Raw genomic sequence first — 11,740 nt, forward strand, 5'->3', positions numbered from 1 at the left:
CTTTGCGTTTACATATTCCCCATCTTAGCTACGGCAGTGAGACAGCTAGTGGGTGGGGGAATGTAAGCGCAGAGTCACCTATAGTTCTCGCGCGAGAAGAAGAAGCCTTTGCGTTCACATATTTCTCCTCCTAGCCGGAGCAGTGCGGCAGCTAGTGGGAGGGGGGATATAAAAACAGAGTGCCTATAGTCCTCGCGCGACAAAAAGACGCCTTCGCGTTCACATATTCTCCTTCCTAGCTGCTCCACTGCCGCAGCTAGTAAGAGGGGGAACGTAAACACAGAGCCGCCTATAGTCCTCATACGAGAAGCTGATTTTGCTCTACGTTTTGCAATGCGATATTTACCGTAACCTTGTGCCACTAGTGCATGCGGCAGATACTCTCGCAACATGTCCTGAGATTCCAGCTTCAAGATGGCACCACCCACGAACAGACATTTCAAGCTGGAGAGGTCGTACTTTTGTAAGTCCTCGTATCTGACCAACCGATTCGCCATGCTTGTGCTCAGAAATAACCACGTGACCTACGACACGATCTAAGCTCAGTGACAGGTAAAGAATCTTAATAAAAAGAATTGTATTTAATTATGTTTAATTAAGTAATTATATTTAATATAAAGAAATCTTAATTATATGTAAAGCGAGTTTAAAAAAAAAGTGATCCGATTAATGATTAACGATTATAATTCGTCAGTTATTATAAACTATTATAAAGTAGTTATATTATTATACATTATTATGAATTATTGTAAATTAGTTATATTATTATAAATTGTTATAAATTGGTTTATATTAGTATACATTATTATAAATTAGTTTATATTAGTATACATTATTATAAATTAGTTTATATTATCATAAATTATTATAAATTATTTTATATTAGTATACATTATTATAAATTAGTTTATATTATTATAAATTATTATAAATTAGTTTATATTAGTATACATTATTAAAAATTACTTTATATTAGTATACATTATTATGAATTACTTATATTATTATACATTACCGTTAATCAGTAATATTATTATAAATTGTTATAAATTAGTGTAGATCATACATTATTACATGAATATTATAATTTATAGTTCTTTGTTCCCCTTTTATCAATCATATCAGAAAAGTACGTAAACCGCAAGCCATCCAAAACCGAAAAACAAGAATTAATGGAGAACAAATAAATAAATAAAAATAAATAATAATACCTTATACTTCTCCACAAGCTCACACACCTTCTGCGGCTCGAAATCCGGCCCGATTATCTTCCTCGCAGAGGTGGAGAAGATCTTAAGGTTGCACAGAATGCCGCTGATCCAGCACAGGGTGCTGAACCACAACGGCGTCGCCATCACAGTCAGATGCACCGCTGCATTGTCCACCAAGTTCAAGAGGATCATTCTGTGGGACAGCTCGACGCCCTTCGGCAAACCGGTGGTGCCGGAAGAGAAGAGTATCAGCGCCGTATCGCCGAGTTCGACGTTCTCGCAACGGAAACTCGTCATAGCGGATCGCGGGTGACCCTCCAGAATGTCCGCAAAAGACAGGGTGCCGGCATAATCGCCGAACGTGACCATCTTCGGCTCAAACCCCTCGATCTTCGCCGCGTCCAGCACAACCCCCGTCGATCTTTCGTTCGCGAAAACCACCCTCGGCTCCGTCAATCTCATGAAGTGGCGCGCCAGATCTACGAACACGCGAACGGAAACAATTTTACGAATATATTTGCAACAAACAGGATCTTTGTGCAAAATGAAAATTGTTGTTGCACGGAGTTGCATCTTTTTTTTGCTGTTTAGGTTATAACGTTCCTTTAAGTCGATATCAAATTCTATTAGCCTGTATATAAATATAAAATACTATATAAAATATTATATACATAAATATTATATAAAAATACATATATAAAATTTATTGTACAAATAAATATTCTATAAAAATACATACATAATATTTATTATATAAATAAATATTCTATAAAAATATATATAATATATGAGCCGTTTATTTTGAAAGTGGCATAAGTCACTTTTACAAAAAAATCGAGTTAATGGTAACACTAATTACAATCGAACGGTATCTTTTCATTTAAAAAAAATTTGCAATCAATAAGTTGAGAACTATTGAGATTTGTTCGAGAGAAGTTTTGCTAATTAACGGTATAACAAACATGTTTATTTTGAAAGTGGCGTAAGACGCTGTACTCAGGAAATTAATTGCAGGGCTTAGTGTAAAAGAAATAGAAACGTGTGATAAGTGTGTGTAAAGTATTGTTTTGAAATATTTTCAGTATTTTTAAAAATGTTGTGATCAAAAAATCCTTCACAGTACACAAAATGGAGGAAAAAGATTTTATTTCAACATAATCATTGGAAAAATCTGTTTCAAAAAGAAAAGTAAATACAGACCAAAACGAAGTTAATTGGCTAAAAATTCAATGGATATGATTTTACCATGATATTCCCTATAAAATGTTTTATAAACTAACTTTAGATGAAAAAGATGAATTTCTAACTTTGGATTTGTTACCAAAAAGAGGAAGACCTAGGCGTTATTCATAAATAGAAATGGATCCGTTATACGCTGGATCTCGTCCTGTTTCTTCAGTAAAATACAAAGACATGATGGACTTGCTTAATTATATACCCCCATATACCACAGCCATTTTAAAAATTTGAAACAAAACACGATTTCCGCGGACTTAATCACTCCTATTGATGACGAAAATTAAATTGAACTGATGTATTTTCATATAAATTACTTATACTTATATTTCAAAATGTACTAATTATTTTTGTATTTTATGAATATTAAAATAAAACATACTTAAATCAAACCTTTATATTAAATATGTTCATGGTATAAATTATTATTATATATGTAATTTATTCAACAATTTTAATAAATCACTGTCCTTTCAAAACATTACTTCAGTAAAATACGTCGGACAAAATTAATATATGTCAGTCATTTTTCTAAACTATTTATTTTGAAAGTGGCTTAAGTCACTTTACCGTAATGAAAAGTGGTGATTTTTTAATGTTTATACGAAATTATTTATACTGAGAAAAATATCAGTATCCTGAGATAACAAATACAAGTAAATCTTCTCGAAAATTAGCATCCATATTTTTAAACGTATTAAAACGCAAGCCATTAAATATATCGACTTAAAAACAAAGTGACTTATGCCACTTTCAAAATAAACGGCTCATATATTACATAATATAAAAAATATATAAATATAAATGTATAAAATATATTATATAAATATAAAATATAAAATATAAAATATAAAATATAAAATGTAAAATGTAAAATGTAAAATGTAAAATGTAAAATGTAAAATGTAAAATGTAAAATGTAAAATGTAAAATGTAAAATGTAAAATGTAAAATGTAAAATGTAAAATGTAAAATGTAAAATGTAAAATGTAAAATGTAAAATGTAAAATGTAAAATGTAAAATGTAAAATGTAAAATGTAAAATGTAAAATGTAAAATGTAAAATGTAAAATGTAAAATGTAAAATGTAAAATGTAAAATGTAAAATGTAAAATGTAAAATGTAAAATGTAAAATGTAAAATGTAAAATGTAAAATGTAAAATGTAAAATATATAAAATATAAAATATATTATAAAATATATAAATATATAACTATATAAAATATATATTATATATAATATATAATATATAAATATATAAAATATATAAAATATATAATATGTAAATATATAAAATATATAATATATATAAATATATAAAATATATAACATATAAATATATAAGAATATATTTATAAAGACACAATAAATAGTATAAAGTTTACTCCTCTTCTAAGAAAATATTGCGGTCGAGAAGGTTCTAATTATCGTAATTATACAGAAAGAAACGAAGCCTCGTAGGACATTTTCGCTGAGGAAAAAGTTGTTCCAAATGATCTCAGGAATCATCTCTCTCAGGGTGTTAACACAATTATGAGATAAAAGAAGATAACCCTGCACAGATATTTCGATCGATCAGCTTTCTGTTCGAATGAACAATCAATTTCGAAGGGAAATTTAATAAAATTAATTTAATCTCGCGTAAGAAATAGAGAAGAAATTCAGCATTTTTTTTTAGTTCAAATGTTTCAAGAACGAGATGAAAATTTACGTGAAGATTCAGCGGTCCGATAATAATTTTCTGATAACGAATGAAGGGTTGTTCTTACTGGTATTCATCCCCGGATCCCAGGGGTTGAATATCGCCCCGATGAAAAGCGCGGCGATGCACGGAACGAAGCAGTCGGGATGGTTGTGCGTGGAAATCGCGACGACGTCTCCCTTCTTGACGCCTTCTTTCCTCAACCAAAGGGCGCATCTCACTGTTCTATCCAGCAGCTGCTCGAATGTATTTTCTTCGCCCGTGGTGACGTCCACCTGTAACATCCGACAACGCTGACATAACACCGTAAAAAAAATATTTCGAACGACCGAAACGCCTACGTGTGTCGCGATGATTGCAGAGTAACGTTTCCAAAGAAAACCGCCGGTGTAAAAAATTCGTCGAGCTAAATTAGCATTACCTAACCCGTTCTGTTCGTGACTCGCTGTTTCCATCTGCCACGTCGGTCGCGTCGAAATGGCAAAATCGTTCCCCTAATCGAGTCTTGAATAATCATATCTCCTCTTCCCAAATTGTCCATAAAGATTAATAAAGATTTAATAATATATAATAATAATAATAATAATAATAATAATGATAATAATAATAATATAACAATAATACTAGTAATAATAATATATAATAATATATAATAATAATATATTTATATTATATAATATATATATATATATATACAATATATAATAATTAATAAAGATATTAATACTACAATAGAACACACAGATTTTCGTCAGCGAAATTACTATAAAATAAACTGGATCAAATTGCACTTCCTATATATTCAAATTTTTTTAAGTAATGCTACTTCGCTCGGCACATTATAAAATATTTTTCTTTTCGTCAACCTTTTAACATCTTGAATATATGTATAATATACAATTTATTTTGATCTGTCTGTGAAATAAAAAAAATATTTTCTCAATTGAACTCTTCAGTGAACTGCTGATATCTGTGCAAAATAACGATCTTTCGAAAATAATTCTAAATAATTATAAATTAGAATACGTCAACGTTTTCCGTTTCTTTGAATCGCCCACCATCACCATTTTCATCGTGAATGCATAAAATCTGCGGTCCGGTAATTAGTGTCCATCAGCATTACGTGCAAAATGTTTGTGATCGACAAGATAGCTATGACGAATACTTTTTTGTGGATGAACATTCCGTTTGATATTTCCCTGTATCACCGGGACGCTGATGCAACTTATAATTTCCGTCGACCCTGGCATTGCTACGTAAGAACGTATTAATTTATTATGAATGGAGATTGCGTTACGAAAATCGCAGAAGTGTCGACGGAATTAATCAGCATAATAAATCGTTAATAAATCAATAATAAATCATTAATAAATAAATAATGAATCATTAATAGATCATTAATAAATCATTAATGTATCGTTAATAGATCATTAATAAATCATTAATGAATCGTTAATAGATCATTAATAAATCATTAATGAATCGTTAATAGATCATTAGTAAGTTATTAATAGATCATTAATACTCCATTAATACATTATTGATAAATCATCAATAAATCGTTAATAAATCATTCATGGATCATTAACAGATAATAAATAAATTATTAATTAATCATTAATAGATAATAAATAAATCATTAATTTTCATTAATAGACCATTAATAAATCATTAATTAGTCACTACTAGATCATTAATGAATCATTAATAAAGCATTATTTGCTCAGTTTCTGTGGGATTAATTAATCCATTTCGTGACGATAGCACGATCCGTTTGGTATTGGTCGCGTTGACGCTGTCCTCGGTCACTTTGTACACTCGAATCGATGCGAACAATGCGAAGCCCTTGAATTAATGATACCATGATTATACCTGCGCAACTATACTCGGATTATTCTTCATCCGTTCGTACAAGTATTCTCCACCGCTTTTGTACTTCAGATCAAACGACACCTTCTTCCCTATCAGCACATTATCCACGACGGTGAATGTCCGTTCCGACGATTGCACCTGCGACCGACAGTATAGTCAATGGTTATTCGGAACATCGTCGCGTAAATCTAAACTGTATTGCACAAAATTGTATTGTACAAAATTGAAGCACAAAACTAACAGCACAAAATTGATGTACAAAATTGATTGCTCAAAACTGTATTGCACAAAACTAACAGCACAAAATTGATGTACAAAATTGATTGCTCAAAATTGTATTGCATAAAATTGATTGCTCAAAATTGATGCACAAAATTGTATTGTACAAAATTGAGGCACAAAGCTAATTGCACGAAATTGATTGCACAAAATTGATTGCTCGAAATTGCATTGCACAAAATCGATGTATATAATTGACGCACAAAGTTGCTGCACAAAATTCTATCGTACGAAATTAATTACACAAAATTGTACTACACAAAATTGATTGCTCAAAATTTTCTTTTCGCATAAAAATCCATGAAATCGCATGAGTCCATTGTCATCAAAAGTTGACGATAACGGATTTACAAATAGAATTGTGCACCGTAGCAACGATGAATAACAATTTGAATAACAATTTAAACAACAACTTAACGAGCAAGTAATTTTTCAATATTTTTCAAATTTTCAATTCTCGATAGGATATCGTTGAACTATAATGTTCCTGATCGCGATGGGCAACGAAACGATGTCTTACGTTTTCATTCGTGATATCTGTCATCGTGCTGTCAATCCTGGCCCGTAGCAAAACCACACTAACGACGCTGGAAGCCACTCGATATCGACGGTTTGCTCCGGACACTGTTGTGCAGCCTTTCGTCTTTTTCCAAGTCTTAGAAACTTTGGATGGTCCCCCCCCCCCCCTCCCCCACCCTCGCGAGACAATATCACATTACGGATTAATTAATGGATAGAGCTTAGTATGGATTATAGCGAATGATATGCAGCGTTGGTTGGTTTCCTAAATTATTACTCGTAAATTATTGACTGTGTGCGAACAAAAGTGATACTTTGTCATGGAGCTCGCACTATACAATAATTAGCATTCTTTTTATTATTCTTCTATTTTATCGAAATCTGAAGTTCATTTTTAGTTGTTTTTTTTTTCTTTTAATTGGGTTCACATCATCCTTTTTCTTTGTAAATTATTTGTGAGGTGTTGAATATGTTTTTGCAAACGCCCGTGTTTAATATGTTCTCGAATATTAGAAAAAAAATGCATTCTTAAATATCGATGAAATATTTAATGTATTGTTAAATACTAGTAAAATATTTAATTTGTTGTTGAATATTAGGAAAAAATGCACTGTTAAATATTGATAAAATATTTAATGTATTGTTAAGTACTAGTAAAATATTTAATTTGTTGTCGAATATTAGGGAAAAATGCACTGTTAAATATTGATAAAATATTTAATGTCTTTTTAAATACTAGTAAAATATTTAATTTGTTGTCGAATATTAGGGAAAAAATGCACTGTTAAATATTAATAAAACACTCAATGTATTTTTAAATGCTAATAAAATATTTAATTTGTTGTCGAATATTAGGGAAAAAATGCACTGTTAAATATTAATAAAATACTCAATGTATTTTTAAATGCTAATAAAATATTTAATTTGTTGTCGTATATTGATAAATATGAAACCTTCCAAAATATTAATTTAACGCTATTTTCGTCAAACTTCTGTCAAAAGCGATCTTTCAAAACTAGAATTCAACGGTGTTCTTGTCAAAGAAATCGGAAGATCTTCCAAAATAATTTTCCAAATTGAATCGCTTTCCCTCGATTGACCTTCCAACTTTTTCCTACAGCGACATCAAATTGATTAAATTAATTTCGGTAAAAATAATTCCGACTATACAAAAAAATTGTGCGATCGTCAATGTCAAGGTGGATATAACGTGCTTCCTAAGTGCAACGTACTAATTGCTACGTACTCTCCTTTCTTACGGTGCAACTAATTATTTAATCGCCGCCAGTTGCTTTTAATTAGTCATGGATCGATGACAGAGCGTACATCGCGGCGTGTACACGCATAGGCGAAAAAGTAAGAAGATGATTTTCCGGCGTGTCGTAATCTTCGGCAACGCGAGCTCTGTTAAATAAACGTTTTTTAAAAGTGAAGATAAATTCCTGACTTTAGTGCAAGCCTTGGGTCCGCTGGAGAAGGAAAAGCTCTCTAAGTGAATTCAGACTCCTCTCTCTCTCTTTAAGTGAATCCGGACGCCTTCCTCTATGCGAATTCAGACTCCTCTCTCTCTCTAAGTGAATCCGGACGCCTTCCTCTAAGCGAATCCGGGGCTCGAGATTCGTTGAGAACGCGGCTCGAATATTTAGTTTCGCGCCGCAAGAACGGAAACAACTGAACTGGGGTTCCGTCATACGAATACTGCCGGTCGCAGGAAATAATTGATTGACAGCCTTCGAGCACCTGTTGCTCATCGAGTGTTTACAAACACCCAGTGTTTCGTTAATTTCGCTGTATCAATCCGCCTCGAGTGTATGAATTTACTTCAGTCTCTCCGCCCCCCCCCCCTCTACTATTGTTCGTAACTGTAACATTCATTTTTCTACGAGCATTTGAAATATTTCATCGTACGTGTTAGTATAATTTCTGTTTTATTTGTGATCTAGAAAATATTTGTAGAGTTAGAAAATAGTTTGTAGTTTATTTCTCTGCTTCAGATATTATATAATTATATCATGTATATATTATAGCTATTAATATAATATGTGTGTTGTTATAAGTAACTATATTATTAATATAATATCTATGTTATTATAAGTAACTATATTATTGATATAATATCTATGTTATTATAAGTAAATATATTATTAATATAATGTCTATATTACGATAAGTAACTATATTATTAATATAATATCTCTGTTATTATAAGTAACTATATTATTAATATAATGTCTATGTTATTATAAATAACTATATTATTAATGTAATATCTCTGTTATTATAAGTAACTATATTATTAATATAATGTCTATATTACTATAAGTAACTATATTATTAATATAAAATCTATATTATTACAAGTATCTATATTATCAATATAATTTCTATATATATATATTATACATATTAATATAGTTATATCAATACACAGAGTATCTATATATTTATATATTTATTTCTCGCATTTACATTAACTTACCACACCTAAAAGCATCGAATGCGTTTCAAATGTATATTTCAGGTACCACAAATGAAGTTTGGACATTTCGGAAAGAGAATAGAAAGTATAATCGCACACACGCTCACACACACACAGGCATACACACGCATACGCATACCTACAGTCGGGCACATTACAAATTCAAGTTCTTCCTAAACTCTAATAGTTACGATTTCAACATCATAGAAATATTTGTACGATCACGAATACCACAGCCGATTACGTAGAACGTGAATCAGTGCTAATTAGCAAATCAATAAAAATTCCCCTTAGCTACATTTTTCGTTCCGATGCATTCTTCTTTGATTGTACATACATATAACTATAATAACATTAATTGCGATTAATATACTGTAGACTTGTATGCAAAATAAATCCTGAAACCGAGATGGAAATTTAACATTCAATATAAAGTTACATTTCTTTTTTTTCCCCGATGTTCCGTTTCGTTGTTCCGTGCTTCACCGACACGCATTGTTTTCTCCGCCGTAAATGCGTAATAATTGCAGTCCAGAACTCGGTTCGACGAGAATTGCCAGGAAATAGTAAACAGCTGCACGCGAGCGACGCGATCAGACCAGGGCCGAACGGTGATTCAATGTCAAACGTGATTCAATTGTTGTTCTAATTTAAGATCTCTACATTTTATTTATCATTTTTTTTCTTGTTCACATATTGTTATATAATAATATTGATAATATTGATAATATTTATGATATCGATACTATTGACAATATTGATAATATCGATAATATTGATAATATTAATAGTATAAATAATATTGATAGTATTGATAAGATTTATAATCTTAATTGTTGGGATTATGGAATGAAAATGAATATGATTCTAATACTTTGCTTAAAAGGACTTTATTTTATTCCTTTATTGAGAGAAGGTATATGGGCGAAACCGATCGAGCGATCAAACTCTACTGAGAGTCCGGTAAGAAGAAACGCTTCTTTTATACCCTTTTTGGGTTCGTCGTGTCCACCAATCAGAGACGTTTTATTTGTCGCGTCTTACATTGTATACGTGACGGTCAGGGCACGATGTACATCAAAAGGTACCGGCGATAATGTATCGCGGCATCTAATATATACAGATTACGTCACCGTCGCTGCCCGCTGACGGAGCCGGCGAAATGTAAACCGATATCTTAACTGAAGATATCTTACTAAGTAAACTATAAATTAATTTTTGTTCGAGGCTAAAATTTCAACATTAATAATATTAATAATATTTAATTGATGAGCTGGACAATACGATTCGGCCTTAGTCTGTGATCACGTCGCATTATTTTTGTGTGAACGCGATTTATATGCAAGCTGTCCAAAAATTATGCTACTTCCGGGAAATGAGAGGTTCCTGAGATCATTCGAAGCAACTTCCTCCTTTACAAAAATTTGCTCCGAGGCATCGTTAATGAGTTATTAACGAAAAACAGTGACCAACGAGAGATCGTGCACGGCTGACGCCCCGCCCTTGCGACCACTGCTACCGCGTCAGACGCACCGCCCTCGAGACCACTGTCGCCGCTTAATAAAGCCGCGGATCGCATTTTCGTAAAGGAAAAAGTTACTTCGAATGACCACAGGAACCTCTCATTTCCCGGAACTACTACAATTTTTGAACAGCTTGCATATAGATCGCGTTCAAACAAAAATAATGCGATTTCTACGGAAAGTGACAGTTACGCAAAATCATTTAGCAGCGAACATTTTTTCGCGCGGATAAAAAAACGTGAAACAATAGCACGTAAGTATTTACTGAAGCGCCATCGACTTCGCCATGTTTTTCAACGCTATCCTCAATACTTTGCCCGAGGAAGTATGAGGAAGACTCGGCAAGAAATTCACGCCGCCGCGTAATTTATAAGCATCGATGAAATTCGTCTCCACAATCGTCATTAATTCCTCCTCGATCACCTGAAAATTAGATTAATAATCGTCAGATGATTCTCACCGCGAATTATTACGGATGATAAAAGAAGATATCGAATGAACAACAAATTAGTCTTTAACATTTAAAAAGAAGAACATTCAAGCCATTTAATTCAGTTGAAAAAAAAGTTATAATTAGCATTTTCAATGGTGTTATGTCAATGTCTAAGGATTTCGCCGGGGATAGTAAGTCGCAAAAACGCACTTCTTTGTTGGGCATTTTGCTGATGAAAGCAACGGGATGATCGTCGTCGGTAGGATGAGGTATACCGACGACTGTGTGACGTAAACTTTCACACTTAGATATATGAAAAACTTTATTTCATTCAAGCGGGTTACGCTTGAATGTATAATACAGTAAATGGACACAGGTGAAAACAGAGTTTGGAGGGCAGGTGGGGTTTGCAAATTTTGTACAGTCCATAACTGAGTAATAAACCAAGCGAAACGTAACTTAAAATTTTGAATATAGTCCAACTTG

The 11,740-nt window shown here is 32.1% G+C and overlaps 1 protein-coding gene across 3 annotated transcripts in view; it reads right to left on the reverse strand.

The window, feature by feature from the left end:
- The window catches only part of LOC117224286 (uncharacterized), a 9,590-nt gene extending 2,611 nt beyond the window's left edge, over window positions 1–6,979 (reverse strand). The window contains exons 1-5 of one of the 3 annotated variants that reach the window (XM_076518435.1): window positions 6,821–6,979; window positions 6,022–6,159; window positions 4,217–4,424; window positions 1,239–1,690; window positions 347–524 (exon numbers count right to left, since the gene is read on the reverse strand). In XM_076518435.1, the coding sequence (XP_076374550.1) occupies window positions 347–524; window positions 1,239–1,690; window positions 4,217–4,424; window positions 6,022–6,159; window positions 6,821–6,844 (1,000 nt within the window). In that variant the 5' untranslated portion in view covers window positions 6,845–6,979. Of the gene's footprint in view, window positions 1–346; window positions 525–1,211; window positions 1,691–4,216; window positions 4,425–6,021; window positions 6,160–6,820 lie in introns of all 3 variants that reach the window. The other 2 variants (XM_076518430.1, XM_076518439.1) reach the window with 2 other exon arrangements.
- Window positions 6,980–11,740: the final 4,761 nt, after the last annotated feature.

This window comes from Megalopta genalis, chromosome 1 (assembly GCF_051020955.1).
Source record: "Megalopta genalis isolate 19385.01 chromosome 1, iyMegGena1_principal, whole genome shotgun sequence".
Taxonomy (NCBI): domain Eukaryota; kingdom Metazoa; phylum Arthropoda; class Insecta; order Hymenoptera; family Halictidae; genus Megalopta; species Megalopta genalis.